We start from the raw sequence: 17,178 nt of genomic DNA, 5'->3' as shown, positions 1-17,178 counted from the left end.
CTTAGCTAGGATGCAATATTGTGGTTTTAATTAGAAGTTGTGCAAGCATGCGTGGTCCGTCTACAGCAGCAGTTCTGGTAGCAGCTTAATTAGAAGATTCAATTCAAGTAGACTAAAAATGGCTGCTGCAATATTGTACGTTCTTGAAATACTGCACCGTTTTCAATTCACGAACCTATAGAATTGCAAAAATAATTAGCTATATTTATCCAGAAGTTCCGTACCAAATTCCGCTACAATAACTTTTTTTTTCTCTAATCCGCTACAATAACTTATTGCAGCGTGATTTCCCTTCTTTTACCGGCATGCGTGCGACTGAACAAATTTTCCTTCATAAAGCTGCAATATTTTGTGATTATAAAACTTGAATCTCGTGGTATCCTTGGTCCATTGCTTTCGATGCTCACGGATTATGATATAAATGTTCAATAAATTCCATATATATATACTCTAATTAATTCCAGTGTCTATTCGGTTTCTTAAATTCAGACAAAAACTAATTAATTAAACAGATCATTTTAAATATTATTCAAAAATCATTTAACTTTTCTTATCTTCTCAACTTGAGAATGGGTAATTTTTCCATTTTACTACAAAATAAAAAATAATATTAAAAAAATTAGAGGAATTCATAATTCTTATTTATTTAAGAGAATTGATATTTGCAGTCGTGAATATGTCAGCGTCGCATAATCATTTTAAAAAAATAAATAAATACATGACCCATGCGAAAAGAAAATTATTTTTTTAACAATAATGTATCTTACTAATATTTTTTTTAAAATAATTATACTATATTTATACACTTTATGACTATATGTAATATTATTCTTTTTTTTAAACACTTATCTCATAAAACACAGAAAAAGTTGCTTGACTTCTATCCAGAACGATATTTTTATAATATATATTTATACACTTCACGACTATATATAATATTACTCATTCTTTTAAGCACTTATCTAGTAAAACACAGAAAAAGTTGCTTGACTTCTATCCGGAAGGATATATTTATAATATATGATATTCGGTATTTAACTTATTAACATATGAATTATTGATTTCCATTTTCAGTACTGTACAGTGTAAAGCATCGATCGACCTTTCAAAAGATCATGATCAGAACTGACTAATAACGCTGCCATCGTCATGAAATTGATGATTGCTCGTACAGAATACTGACGTGATCTGCCTTTCAATTATTGAGCATGTAATTATCTTCATTATAAGATTGTGAGCTTTTTTAAACAAGTGAGACAGCAAGAATTCAGATCGACATGAGCCACACTTTTGGCATTGGTTCTGTAACACGTAAGGCCGTCACTCATGAAACTCAATATTGATCTTTCGAGTATGCATACAGATATGATAATTAATAGGCGCAGCATATATATATATATATGATTAATTAATTATGTTGATTCAAGATTTTCATTGTTATAGTATTAATAGTGACAAGCTGGGGGTGATGGTACAGAAAAGCAGCCCCACATAAAATTATGTCAATATTGACATATGCCATGCAGTTGAGAAACTTTATGGCCGGCGTACTACTGCCATGTATGTAGGTGGTGCACGCACGTACCTCGTGGCTATTATTATTTAGAATTTTGTTAGGTAAGATAAGTTTGTGCGCCAATTCATATATTCAGTAGCGGAACCAGCAATTTCTTTGAGAAGGGGTTAATTTTTTTTTACCATGTGACACATTTATATAAAATAAATAGAAATTAAAAAATTATAAAAATACTAGTACATATAAAATAGGATCTTAATAATTTACGACATACACTTAAAAATAAGATTCTATAAATATAACTTAATATATGTTTCAGATTTATGACGATAATGTTTTATAAGATAATATATATCCATTATTATTTGTGTAATGAAATATTTTGAATTTAATTTAATTTTTCATAAAAACTATCAAGTGATATTGTAGAAGGTCATGATCTTTTATTCTAGTATATAAGTTATTTTATTATATTTTAGGTAAAACCTAGATATTTTTGTGTCCCATTAAATATATAATGTTATAATTGAGACATCGAATAAATTCTTTTCTTACTTAATGAAGTATAGATGATAAAATCTCTCAACTATTTTTCATATAGACTATCAAATTTAAATGATTTTTCTTGCATTAATTTCAATTTAGACTCCATACATCTAAGAAGCCTATTATTGTATAACAAAAAACTTTAGGGTCCATACTAATAAGTTTATTATTTTTCTTATTAATTTTAATTTAATTTTTGTAAGACCACATCTTTGAAAATAGAAATTATACAAAATTTATGAACTATAAGAAAAAACATTAGAGAGAGACATTTTTAAGTATATTGAAATTTTAGAAAATTTTAAAAAGTATATGGAGATTATAAATATTTTGGGGGGGCCATTTTCTATATTTATAAAACTATATTGAATAAAATCTTAGAATATTGGGGCTATTTTGAAGTTAAAATAAATTTTTTTATTTTGAAAAAATAAAAAAATCTTTTATCTTGTAAAATTTATTTTTATTTTTAATCATATCTTTTAGTTAAATATATACTTACATATTTAATATAGGTCCAGACCACAAAGCTGGATGTGCGCAGGCCGCCTCATGAAGCATGCTATATATATATATATATATATATATGAGTTTTGCTACATATAAGCACAGTCGCGCATTAATCTGTGTACTAATACTGATTTATTCATACTTAAAATTTAAATTAACATTATTTTCAATAAAATTTACTTTTTGACCAATCACATCATATTAGTATACAGATTAGTACACAATTGTGCTTGCAACTATATTTTTTCTATATATATAGATATATGTATATGCATTTAGTTAAGGAAGTCATGCTGTCAAGTAGTGTTACAGGCCGGTTATCACTTATTTAGCTTTGGTTATAAATTTTCTAAGCTCTGTAATTGTTTGTTTAACACCCTCTACCCGCATTATTATAGTACGTACGTACGTACACGTTATTAAATATATATGTACACGTCTTCTTCATTTTACGACAATTCTACATCTCTCTCTCTCTCTCTCTCAGCCATATGCATTGGCTTTGACAAACATGGTACAGACAAGGAAGTTCAGAGGTGTCAGGCAGCGCCACTGGGGCTCTTGGGTCTCTGAGATCCGACATCCATTGCTGTATTCTCTCGACTTATAATTCTCTAGTACTTGCTATGTATTTTCTCTCATAATTTTTATAATTTCCACATCACATGCTTAATTGCTAGCTTCACATGAGTTCTTAATTCACTTTTCTTTTCTCTTTTTCCTTTTCTTTCTTCGTAGTAATCGGAATCGGAGAATCCTTGGATCGATATACTGTGAACAAGTACTAGTACTACGTATACATACAAAATATTATAGGGTTTGATTCATGATTTCTGCGACTTAATTACATGTTGACTGGATCGATTCTATAGCAAACGCGGCCGTGTCTCTGGCCTTTTGTAATTTGGGCTATAGAATTCAGAGGGGTACTTGCGCTAAGAAGAACTCGGCCAACTGCATATTCACTCTCAAACTGATCTAAGTTGATTTTGTTTAACCTAAAACTTATTCCATCATTATTCATGCATTATTAGTTCTATGTGACAAAATGCATATCGATTATCGAATCAGCTTCTTTCTGCATGTGATGTAGGAAAAGAAGGGTGTGGCTTGGGACATTTGAGACTGCAGAAGAGGCAGCACGAGCCTACGACGAGGCAGCCATTTTGATGAGTGGCCCTAATGCCAAAACAAATTTCCCAATCGTCGCAAATCAGCCAAACATTAATCACAACTCTACATCCTCTTCAACTGCAGTTTCTGCAATCCTAAGTGCAAAGCTACGCAAGTGCTGCAAATCCCCGTCTCCTTCACTCACTTGCCTAAGGCTTGACACAGAGAATTCCCACATTGGAGTCTGGCAAAAACGTGCAGGGTCTTGTTCTGATGCGAATTGGGTGATGATGTTTGAGCTTGGAGATAAACATGGACAGGTGACCGAGAAAAACATACCCGCAGCAAGGACATCTGAAGTGGATCGTGAGGAGGAGCCGGATCAAGGTGGAGATGGGATGGATGAGGAGAAGAGAGTTGCATTGCAGATGATCGAGGAGCTCCTGAACAGAAATTGACCAACTTGGTAGTACTGTCAACTTCACATGGGCTGACCAAAGCACGATGTTGCTTCCATGTGCTCGGGTCATTGTCGCCATTGCTGCTTGTGTAATTCCTTTGTTCAAACTAGAGATTTGTTGAATTGAGCCCACCAAGAGGGTATGTCTATCTTCCCACATATGTTGTACTGGGGTTTTATTCAGCAATAATTAATTTAACAAGTGCGTGATGAAAATAAATTGTTTTTTCCCTTCATGATGCTGTGTTCGATCCATTAATGGTCGGTTTTTATTTATTTTTTATTATTATTTTTATTTTTATTTTTAAACAAATTCAAAATCCTTTGGCTATATATCTTCTCGTGTTTTGTTTGTACGTAGGAACTTGTATGTGAAATTACTTCGGTCTACACACACGCGCACATCACGTACAACTACTCACAAGATGAATCTCTATGAATTAGGACTTTGGTTTCTAAAATCAAAAAAGGTTTTATAAGGATATTGGATTCTAATTTGCTTAATTCCCACGACATTTGGAACAAAACTCATTTTCCTGATCATCATGACATCCAGAATAAAGGATATTTTATGGAAGCATGCATGCACTGCCAATGTGTCTTCAATTAGAGTAATTTTACATATAACCGTGAAGTGCGTAAACGCCGCATAATCATTTTAAAAAAGAATGAGATATATTATTAAAAATTAATTTTTTCATATAAATTTCATGTTTTATTCACTTTTTTCAAAACGATTACTTAGTGATTACATAATTCACGGTTGTAAATATCTTTATATATATATATAATTCCAAACATCAAATCGTGGATCCCAATTTGTTCAAGATCGAGACCCTATACTAGTACTTAATATATAAATGTGAGTAGTACTGTGTGATGGCGCTAATGGTATTTGTAATGGATGATCTTAAATCTTAATGACTCGATCCTTATAACTAGAAATCATGCATTATGGATGCGAGACACTTATGATCATCTAAATCTCGCTAGATTGTGATCAGCGAATACTTAAATTAATCTTGATATTTAAGACATGCTTGATCATGAATTTCTTAATATTAATATATAACGCCAGCTAACATTCACTGCAAAAAATAGTACTTTTTCCTGCAAGTGATTTCATTGCAATTAGCATCTATTTATGCCGGAATTTATTTTTTCCCATAAAATCTTGCCGTAGCTGACTCTCTATAATTATTTGGCAATAGAAAATACTTTCAACACGAGCATACTTATAGTGAGAATTACTACTATTTCTGACAGTAAGTAATCGTGAGAAACATATATATTTTTCATAGGAAAAAGTATTGATTCAATGCACCTTTCGCCCCACAAAAAAAGTATTTTCTAACTAAGCTATTAGCTAGAACTAGTTATTTTTGACGTGTACTGTTGGTAGGAAATTCTCTTCCCTTAGGTACCAGAAAAGCTTTTATAACAAACTAAAACTAATGGAGAAGGGAAAAAAAAGTATAAAGTACTATATATACACGCTCATATATATATATGCTCACGTTTGTAATGTATAATACGAACATGAATATTTATACTCATGCTTAAGTAGTGTCATTGAAAAGAGTAATTAATTAGTTGCGGCCTTCAAGTTAGAGTAAGTACTATTTCCTCCTACACATGAATGATCTGCTGATCTTAATAAAAAAAAAAAAAAAGAAGAAAACTAACGGCCTCGATCGTTTCTATTGAAATAGTAGTTAGAATTAATGGTTATTTATTTCATTGATGCCACAACCATTAATGATTGAAGAGCACTCGAATTGATGGTGCAGTATATATGCTAGCAAATATATATATACTGATTTCATGAATGAATGGCTTAATTAGGGTAACGTATGCGGAAAAATCGCTTTGGTTTGATCTCAAATATTAGTACATCACTTATACGTTCGTAGTCTAACCATGCATGACTTTGTACTTGAAAATAATATATCATAAATGCACTGTGACAAATAGTACTGAAATATTCCTGATCATCCTGTGTTCATTATCATACGCCCCCGGCCCGGCCCCCATCATCATTATAGGTATGAATTGGACCTTTCAAGCCTTCGCACGGTAATGGAAATTAATCGCAGATTTTGAAGTATCAGAACCCCTACGTACGTGACATTTGTCTCTTATAAAAAGATGATCATGAAAGTTCCATGGATCACTTGAAGTGGTTCAGGTAGTTGGTTGATCACCGAATCGCCGATCCTTCATTTCCAGTGCATGATCAGCTCTTTCATTTGCAGATTTACAGAGTACTTACGTACGTACATAGTACTACAACAATCTATAGTCAATTTTAGGGAAAAAAATTGTCTAAATCATATTTTTTCCAAGATGTAAGCCATCGCGCCTAGCCGAGGCTGCATGCGCATGCCTGCTGGCTGCTGGATCGAGTTAAACAAACTCAAAACCTGCCTCGATCTCATCCCATATAATTAGTGCTGCATCTTAATTTTCATGAGATGGAAATGGCCGTAGATCAAGTACTATTAAATCGTGTAAAATCTCAAGATTTCATGTAGACCAACTTCCTATATATATATAAAACGACTTCACGCGGTAATTTGGCTGCGCACACAGGCCAGCGCGCGCGCGCAGTATGCCAGTATGGCTTAAATTTGTGCAGTTCCGCAACCATAAATACATATATATGTTAGTAAGAAAAATGGAACTTTGCATTATGAATCTGGTTCTTCGCATGCAGGACTGGGTGCAGTGCAGAACAAGTACATAATATTTCGCCTAGCTTCGATCAGGTACTAGGTTGGCTCGATGGTGTCCCAAAATTAGTCACATTTATGTTGTCCTAGCTATCTAGGTTGGCTAGATAATGACTCATTATTGGCTTTATGGTAAGTAGGAGCTGCTAGCCTTCGGGTTTGATTCAAGATGATCATGATGAGATTTATAATTAGCCAATATTGACAATTCTTAATTTGTACGTACGTATTATTAATTAATTAGAGTACTAGCTGCTAGCTAGATAGTGATGCACGTGTTTAATTATTATTAGATCAAGTTGTATACGCGGAAGTATTAAGATGAGTAGAATTATTATCTATAATGAACAGTGGTTAGTTGCTGTACCAGCACTAGTTCATTTGTATAATTCTATATATTAATTAGGGCTAAGTACTATAATTATGTCCATTTATTATTATTAATTATTTAATTAGTTATCATGTATGCAAGTGGGTTTTGGATTAAGGAATTGGTCCGTCTCCTGGATCGTGCATACATGCAGTAGATCGTCAGAGTCCTAGCTAGCTAGTACGTACTGCACGCATGGATTTTGACATACTCAAATCGAATGATCAGTTCGTGGAACTGAACGATCTTATGACCGATCCATGCATGCAGTCTATAATTAATTGGGTCCGGTTAACCTACCGTCCAGCTCTTGCGCAGTTCTAATTGCTGAGAACACCGAGGCTTTTTTTTTTTAAAAAAAAAATTCATATTTTTAAAATTTTTTTAAATATTTTTAAAAAATAAAAAAAATACATTAATATACTTAAAATTACTTTTTTAATTACTAAATAAATAAAAAATTACCAAACGTCACACTTGAACGGTACCACTACCACCGATGCAGCATAGTAGCATCATGCTAATTAGGGCTGTAAAACGGTCGGTCCGGACCGAAAAAACCGACCAGATCGATCGATTTAGTCCGGTTCAGACCGGACCGAAAAATATAGGATTAGGGTTTGGTCCATGATTCCTTGGACCGAACTAGTTCGGTCCGGTCCACGGTCCATGATTCTATGGACCGAAGTGGACCGGACCGACTAAATTAAAAATATATATTTTTATTATATATATATTATTTTATATAATTAATTATGTAATTTTCATCTAACCTATTCTTATTTATAATATAAAATTTTAAATATGTAATTACAAGATAATATTCTATTAATTAAGTAGTGTATATTATCAATTAATTATAACTAATTCACCATTAACTAATTACTAACATCTACATTTATATCTAATTAAAGTTATTAGATAAATGTTTTGTAAAATACTTAAATTGTAAGTAAATATAAAACAATTGGTAAATTATAAATTAACTAACCTAATGAATTCCCCGTTATGTATATATGTATATAGTATATATATATTATAATTTATATATAAATATAATTTATAATTTAGAATATGTATTATGTATGTATATATAATTTATAATATGTATCATTGATCATATAAAATTTCTTTTTAATGAGTTAATTGCATAATCTATATTAATAATTTACTTAATTTTAATTTAGTAATTTAAATAAAATGTTTAATTGATTTATTTAGAAAAAATGAATAAAAAAGAATAATTGGATCGGACCGAATGGACCGATCGAATGGAACCGGACTGAACGGACCAACTAGATATTTGGTCTGGTCCGATCCAAAAAAATGATAAACCGAAAAAATGATGGACCGAATCGGATCGGACCGAACCCAACCAGACCGTACCGTTTTCACCCCTAATGCTAATTAATTAAGTACTTTTTAGGTAATTAGTAGTCGTAGGGCCACCCGATGAATACGAATATTATATAATTAAGATTATTAAATAAAAAATTGTATATAAGATCAGCAGTACCCGTAGTCCTCAAGTTAATTAGCTTATTCATAATGCCCAGAATTTAATTAGTTGAGCATTTTAAATATTATCAAAGTGTTTAATTTTATTATTATAATTTTTTAAAATTTTTACACAAAATATAAGAAATAATATTTTAATTTTTTCTAATTTCAAAATAATAATAATATTATAATGTATAATATTTTATTTAATTTTCAACTTTTATCTTAATTTATCTCATCTTAACTCATTATCTAAACACTACCTTAGTCTCCTTTTTCTTTTGCAAGTACTTCACCTTGTGCTTGTATGTTAGTGATAAAAAAAACAAAAAATCCACTATAAAAGAAATTGATTTTTCTAACCAAAATGATTATTTTCGACGACAACGAGTAGTGACCGTGTGATTTTGTTTGGGTGGAGAGAGGAACCAAGCTAGCTACCTAATACATTTCTTGTTTGGAAAACTAAAATACTTTATCTGTGGTTTGGATCATGAGATGTGTTAATAGAACTACAAATAAACATAATAAAAATAAACTTACTGCATCACGTGTTAATTATTATATTTATATTCATTATTATATGTAACGAGTAATGCTAAACATATTGTCTTCGTTAGGCAGGTTATCCAATTGGCTAGATGTCACATTATATTAAAAAAAATTATAAGAAAATAACAAAATGACAATTAAAAACAAAAAAAAGTAGGGTGGTTGGTTAGCTAATTAATTAGTACGTACGTAGAACAAACAACTCAAAGGTGGATTGCGCCATTTGTGTGATGGTTTTGTCAACAATATATAAATCCTCGCGAGATGGCCATCTAATGTGACATCTATAACCATGGTTAGATTTGCCTTGCGAAAATGAATGTACGTCCGCGTGGGGGCCAAATGGCCTATCTCCTATGGCGTGGTCACAACCAGTACTCCAATAAGCATATGCGCGCGGGTGGTCGCGACAACTTAGCTATATGGCCCATCAAGCGGGGTTGGCTGCGAGCTAGTACTTTTACACGGATCATGACTGTGCTCATGAGTTATGATCAAGTGTGGTGCCAGGTGTCTAGCTAACAAACTCTAGATCAATTAATCATAAATCAGTTTAGCTATATGGCCCATCAAGGGAGGTTGATACGTACGTACCTTCTTGTATTATTACAAAAACACTACTTATTTACAGTTAATTATTTTCAGTTTAATGATTATTTTTAGTTAAAATGTGTTTGTTTTAGTCACAAATAATCTATTTCGTTGCAAAAAATTAATCACAAATTTCCATTTTTTTAAGTGTATTTTAAACTTAAATATATCAATTAAGTTTATGTTGAGAACTAATGTAGTTAACTTCAAAAACCAATTGACTTATAAACGTAATTATGTTTATATGCCATACTCAAATGGAAAGTGATGGGTCTACACGTTATCATATATATGTAAGTTTATAATAAACTGGTGTGACTTAGGCTTAGTTTGGATTATAAGTCATTTCAATCAACCTCATCTCATAATTAAAATTTTTACAAATTTTTAAATAAAATATAACAAACAATGTAATTTTTTCAAGTTTAAAAATAATAATAATTTAAAAAAATAATATTTTATTCAATTTTTAACTTTCATTCAAAACTATCTCATCTTATCTTACTATCCAAACCCTACCTTAATGTGATACGTACGTCATATCTATTTTATAATAGTACTAATAAAAATATATATACTTTATAACAAAAGTTATTTTATAATTTAATACACTTTATCATATCATATCAGTTTATAAATTGATCTTTATAATATATATATGTAGATTACTGAATATTCATTCTTTGTTAAAATTATAAAATGCCAATTAAATGTGATAATCTGAAAAATAATTTGTACTAATTTCAAATAGACAATGTAAAAAATAAAATAAACCCCACGTAAAAAAAAAAAAAAAAAGTAAAATAAACTACTTTTTATTAATAAAATCTCATTTTTATTAAAATCACGTCAGAGTCCAACTGATCTTCTTTGAATGAAAAACTTCCCAATTCCATGAAATAAACTTGACATGTCATCTCTCGGCATTTAACAATTAAATTGGCAAGAAAGATAAGCTAGCGACGCAGTATAATGTTAATGCAGGTTGGATCTTAACGGTGGTTATAATACTTACCAATTCATTGTGGTTTGAACATTCAATGACTAAATAATGTTGGTAATTTAACATGCTATCATCAAAACATAGTTTATTAACGTTGCCCCCCCTCTCTGTGTTACTGTAGTCAGTAATTACTCATGAAATTATGTCAATTAGTAATTGTTCCATTTACTTGTAAAGAAACCTTTGGGGTGCTGTTACATTTATTTATTAAGATTACATTTGAATATTGAAATAATCTAAAATGATCTATAAATAATAAAAAAATAATAATAAATAACTTGTAAATAAGAATGAACAGTCATAATGTAGTATGAGGTGATCTCACTAATCATAGCCTAAAAATAAAAATTTAAAAAAATTATATATAAAATGTATGATATAATTTTTCTCTTATTTGTGAACATACTCTCTTTCCTTGGTGAATCTTAGATTTATTAACTGAATCTGATTTGAATGGAATAGATGTTAGTATTTAAAATTAATAATTTTTATTATCAATTGTGGACACATGACCAAAATTAAGGAATTCAATTTTTAGAGATTTGATCCGAGTCGGAAATCATGCATGACACGAATCCTAGTTAACGGTCGAAATTTTGATTTCCCCGCTCTCCGGTCTTCTTCACCAATTGACAACCCTAATTCTCTCTCTCTCTCTCTCTCTCTCTCTCTCTCTCTCTCTAATTTTCAGTCTCTTTCTTGGTTTAATTTTATAGACAGCTCAGTTACTCTGCAAAACCCTAAAACACACACTATCTCGCTGATAGAGCGAAAAGGTTGGCAAAGACAAACTATCAAGACTTCTTCAAAATTTTTTTTTTCGGTAGTGCTCAAGAAAACCATAGCCTAAACTCTATAATAATTCAGTTAGTGTCTTTTCCCTTTTGTTTGTAGTGTAAGATGGGTGAAGTGAAGGACAACGACTACGAGGAAGAGCTCGTCGACTTTGAAGAAGATGACCCTAAGGCCTTCGACTCCGCCTCAGCCAGACCCCAAGCTGATTCCGCCAAGAAGTTAGTGTCTCTCTTTCTCTCTCCCTCTTCTTTTTGATATTCGATTTCCCATTTGTGATGTGTTTGACTACCGAGAAAATCCTCGTATAGAAGAGAAAAAATGAAATTAAGAGAAAAATAAAATAAAATAAAATACGAGGCTCGCGTCTTGATTTGTGTTGTAGTGTTTATTATTATTATTATTATTATTATCATAAATGGCTTTATCTGTTTGGTGCTTAGTACTTGCTTGTTCCCTGCTTGGCTAATGATAAAACCAAGAAAAGTACGACTGTACCTGTAGGAGACAGTAAAAGCATTGTATCTGTTGTGTTCGGTTTTCAAGTCTAGTAATTAAAAGGTAGGATTTTCAAGATTTGGGTATGTTTGAAATAATTTGGTGAGGTATGTTGACAAAATTGCCCTAAAAATGCTTTAAGAATTTTGATCTAATGTGGTATTACCTTAATCACTCATTTGGCATTGGTTCGGTGAAGTGTTTAGCAAGGTCCGTCTGGCTACAACAGCATTTTGTCCAGAAAACTTTTTCAGAGGGTTTGCATGTGTGTTTTCTGGTTACACGTTGATTTTGTGATTGTAGGTGCTTGATGGTCCAATTTTGGTGTGAAACCTCCTATTACATTGAGACAATTTTTTACTTTCCGCATCTCGTATTTTTTTAACAAATATATTGAACTAATGTGTCAACTTAGTTTTCTAATCTGCTAATTATATTTTCTTTGCTGGTGTAGGGGCTATGTTGGGATTCACGGTTCGGGATTCAGAGACTTCCTGTTGAAACCAGAGCTTCTTCGAGCCATTGTGGATTCAGGATTTGAACATCCATCGGAAGGCAAAGTTCTAATCTATATTTTCATAATATCTCAACGGGGAGCCTTAATATCATGCCAAATTGCTGAAATTTGAGCGAACATTTAATTGCTGTTAATTTATCTTCTTGGGTGCATTTTGCCTGCTTGTTTTTTGGGTGGTTTTTTTTTTTTGTTTCCCCAATGATCCTTACTATTGCTCGTAATTTATCTGTGATATATGATATCTGTGATGGCATCCAGGCTTATTATTTTGTTGATATTGGTGACTGTGTTTGTACTGGTTATCTGACTGAAGAATTGAGATGTTCTGTTTACTTACATGCTTGCTGCATCTTGTCTTATCTTGCATATTATGTGTGCTGACATGGGTTATTTTATTTTATTTTTATATATATATATTTATCTACTTGATGTCTTGCAGGTAATTACTACTACCATATTCATGATTTGGGCCAGAAAACTGGTTTGCTAAAGCTTTCCATTAAAAGAACCTGGACGGTCATTAATACTTACCGAGGATTCGTCTGGTGCAATTTTATTTGGTTCTTCAATAGTGCAACATGAGTGCATCCCCCAAGCTATCCTAGGAATGGATGTCATCTGTCAAGCAAAATCTGGGATGGGGAAAACTGCTGTCTTTGTTCTTTCCACTCTTCAGCAGATCGAACCTGTTGCTGGTCAAGTTGCAGCTCTTGCTCTTTGCCACACAAGAGAACTAGCTTACCAGGTAGGTCAACTGATTCTTATAGTTGATAAGTGCCCCTTGGTGGTGCTACAGAATCCTAAAAATGATTTTTCCATGTGCATGTATCTCAATGTTGGAATTTTTAGAGAGATTTTCAGTGTTGTAGTTTTACATGGTAATAATATCTTCTCTTTTTCTTATAACTTCTTCAGATTTGTCATGAATTTGAGAGGTTCAGTACCTATTTGCCCGACATCAGGGTTGCTGTCTTCTATGGTGGTGTGAATATTAAGATTCACAAGGATATGTTGAAAAATGAATGCCCTCATGTTGTTGTTGGAACACCTGGAAGAATCTTGGCTCTAGCCAGGGATAAAAATCTTGGGTTAAAGAATGTGAGGCATTTCATTCTTGATGAGTGTGATAAGATGCTAGAATCACTTGGTATGATCATCTTCTTATTCTTCTTCATCTCTTAGCCCCTTGTTTATGTATTCTGAAATCTGAATCTTTTTGCAATTATCTTGTTTCAGTTACTCTTATCTATTATTTAGTTAACTGTAAATGGTTTTCTTATGTGATTTTTTTTTTTTTGTTCCCCACATGCTTGTATCTTTTACAGACATGAGGAGAGATGTGCAGGAAATCTTCAAGATGACTCCTCATGACAAGCAAGTAATGATGTTTTCAGCAACTCTGAGTAAGGAGATTCGTCCTGTGTGCAAAAAATTTATGCAAGAGGTAGTACCATCATCTTTTCTTTGGTGGTAATAAAAATACGAAGTTTTGATATCTTTTCCCTGTAATGTGTTTGCTTTGCTGGTTATGTATCGATTGTACTGTTGTGGCTTGGTTCTTATTTTTCCCTGCCATTGGCAAGGCAATCATGCCCAGAACTTGCAGTATGTGGAATGATTTTAGTACTTTATTTCTCCTTGTTTTCACTTCTTTCTGTGGGTGCAATCCTATCCTTGACACTTTTGGCTATTTAATTTAGCGATAGTGTTTGTGGGCCTAAGTGAGGATATTGGTTCATTTTAATGTTACAGCCAATGGAGATTTATGTTGATGATGAGACCAAGTTGACTCTTCATGGTCTTGTACAGGTATCTTCAACACATTATTGCAAGATTTCTTTCATCAGTTGACTGCTTGTTGCTCATCAACTAATGCCTGTCCTCTCTCTCTCTGCAGCACTACATTTTATTGAAAGAAGCAGAGAAAAACCGCAAATTGAATGATCTTCTTGATGCATTGGACTTCAATCAAGTTGTCATTTTTGTCAAAAGTGTCCACAGAGCAGCTGAGCTGAACAAGTTGCTTGAGGAGTGTAACTTCCCCTCTATCTGCATTCATTCAGGAATGGCTCAGGAGGAAAGGTTTGTAAAACCTTCCTTTGGCCCCACCATATTGATGGGAAAAGAAAGGGGGTGGGAGGGAGGCTAATGGGCACATTGGGTTTTGCCAATGTGATTACTTCTATGAAAGCCGGCAGATCACTAGTGCTAACTCGTGAGAAGTAGCTAATCTGGTGGCTGGACAACGTGTGGGTTAGGGACTTGTGGGAGAGAGATGCCTGATCTGTTGGCTGGTTGATGTAACTTATGAGAAGTAGCTAATCTTGTGGACACGTGGGACAGGTTTCCAAATGGGAGCAGTGAAGAGAGAGGGTGTTTTGGGTTTTGTTTTGGTTCAGGTTAGAATCGGTGCAAGTGTAGGAGTTGAGGAGGGAAAGAGACAGTACTTATCAGGAGGGTGTTGGTCAAAACTGTATTTGGTTAGATTTTACATCCACCATTGATCCCCAACCTTATGTTGTCAGTATTCTCGGTCCCATCTAATGTATTCCTTCATAAATATTTTATTTCCTTGTTTATTATACTCCTTTTCAATCATAATTTTATCTAGCATTTTTTAATGATCAGATTGCTAGCATCAAAATTTTAGATAATGAAAGAGACTTGTATCTTTTTACTTGGCAGAGAGTAGTTTTCTTGGTGGTTGATAGAATTGACAGTAAGGAATATTGAAATGCACTCTATCTTTTTAGCCCAGTGGAGTGAGTGGTTTAGTTGGTGGTTGATTCTGTATTGATTTTCTTCAGGTTGAAACGTTATAAGAATTTCAAGGAGGGGCAATCAAGAATTCTCGTTGCAACAGACTTAGTTGGGAGGGGGATTGATATTGAGCGTGTTAACATTGTTATCAACTATGACATGCCAGATTCTGCTGATACATACCTACACAGGGTACTTTCTTACTTCCAATGATCTGTGTTTTTTTATTGGTATTGTCACTAGTTTGTCACTGAATTTGCTTCCTTCTGTCACCCGGGGTTGCCATAACTTCATCTCCACAGGTGGGAAGGGCTGGTAGGTTTGGGACCAAGGGGCTTGCAATTACTTTTGTCTCGTCTGCTGGCGACTCAGATGTCCTTAATCAGGCAATTTAGTCATTTCAAATTATTATCCTTTTGTTTTCCTTCCAGTTACGCTTTCATGTTGATTTCAGAGTTTAGCATTTTGTTTTCCAGGTTCAATCAAGGTTTGAGGTGGACATAAAGGAGCTTCCCGAGCAAATTGATACTTCAACTTATAGTAAGATAATCTTTAGCACTCAACCAAAAATACTGTTAAGATTGGATTCAAAAGAAAAATTTATGTTGAATAAGCTAGTTAGATTGGATGCATGTCACAAGACCATCTACAGCTGTTATTTTGATCCCTTATGTTTTGGTTTCTGAATTTTCAACTTCTTTTGTATGCAGTGCCATCGTGAAGGATTGGTTTTTGGGGCGAGAACAAGCCTTTATGCAATAATTAAGATAATGACCGTGGCGATGGTCTTTAGTGGCCAGTTGTGTTTTAGTCATTTATAAAATGTAGACCATTGATATTCAGCGAATAATCCATTATTCGGATTATATTTTCTCAGTACTGATTTATTAGATCTTCAACTTCTTTTTTTTTTTTTTTTTTTTTTGTATTTTTGTTTTTATACCTCGTGTTTGAGTATATACAGTGGTTGTATAATTGTATTATTGTTGTCACTTTTTTGTTGAACGAAAAAAATTGTAATATTGTTCTATTTGTGGTGTTATTCTATTTTTATTTTGTCAGTCATCTATATATTTATGAATACAAGACTATGAAGTATCTCAAAGCATGATGAAGATTATCACTTACTAGTATGTAAACTAATAATGTCAACTCGTATTTGCATCATCATTTGATCTTCGTTTCTGTTCCAGATGCATGCAAGTAATTAAACCCTTCTTACCGTTTATAGGTTTTCCTTTTGAGCATATTTATTGAAGAGAAGTGACAACTTTATTTTCCAATAGTCGTCTAAAATTGTTTGTGGCTACACTTAGATGTTGCGATAAGTTTAATTAATTTATAAATAATAATATTTTATAGATTTTATTGAGATGAATTTAAATTTTTTATATTAAAATAATAGATAAGTTTAACTTTTTTAAAAGAAATTAAAAAAATAAAAGATCTTATTAATAATTGAGTTGAGATAAATTTAATTTAATTTCTAAACATTACCTAAAATTCTAAACATAAGTTTATATATCATATACTATACACTTTTTTTTTTTTAATTTTTTTAATTTTTTCTTTTACCAAATATTTAGCATACAGATAATAAGTAAAATACTAAAAAATTTTAAAAAATAAAAAAAGTGAGATATATGGTGTGTGGGATTTATAAGGAATAAAACTCTTTTATATTTTATTGTATTTTTAAAAAAATTGGCTGACTCGGC

General features: G+C 32.3%; 2 protein-coding genes across 2 annotated transcripts; both read left to right on the top strand.

Annotated features, from left to right (window-relative positions):
• Positions 1–3,009: 3,009 nt before the first annotated feature.
• LOC122295433 (ethylene-responsive transcription factor WIN1-like) lies at positions 3,010–4,381 on the top strand. The gene is made up of 2 exons (XM_043104453.1): positions 3,010–3,163; positions 3,666–4,381. Exons 1-2 carry the CDS (start codon positions 3,084–3,086, stop codon positions 4,141–4,143), a joined length of 558 nt encoding a protein of 185 aa, XP_042960387.1. The 5' UTR covers positions 3,010–3,083; the 3' UTR covers positions 4,144–4,381.
• A 7,031-nt stretch (positions 4,382–11,412) lies between these two features.
• On the top strand, positions 11,413–16,490 carry LOC122301118 (DEAD-box ATP-dependent RNA helicase 15-like). The gene is made up of 12 exons (XM_043112222.1): positions 11,413–11,669; positions 11,788–11,906; positions 12,638–12,738; positions 13,273–13,445; positions 13,616–13,847; positions 14,026–14,144; positions 14,453–14,509; positions 14,598–14,782; positions 15,508–15,652; positions 15,763–15,846; positions 15,937–16,000; positions 16,171–16,490. The coding sequence occupies exons 2-12, from the start codon at positions 11,794–11,796 to the stop codon at positions 16,179–16,181; spliced, it is 1,284 nt and encodes a 427-aa protein (XP_042968156.1). The 5' UTR covers positions 11,413–11,669; positions 11,788–11,793; the 3' UTR covers positions 16,182–16,490.
• Positions 16,491–17,178: the final 688 nt, after the last annotated feature.

This window comes from Carya illinoinensis, chromosome 2, assembly GCF_018687715.1.
Source record: "Carya illinoinensis cultivar Pawnee chromosome 2, C.illinoinensisPawnee_v1, whole genome shotgun sequence".
Lineage (NCBI taxonomy): Eukaryota > Viridiplantae > Streptophyta > Magnoliopsida > Fagales > Juglandaceae > Carya > Carya illinoinensis.
This window is presented reverse-complemented; position numbering and strand designations above follow the sequence as displayed.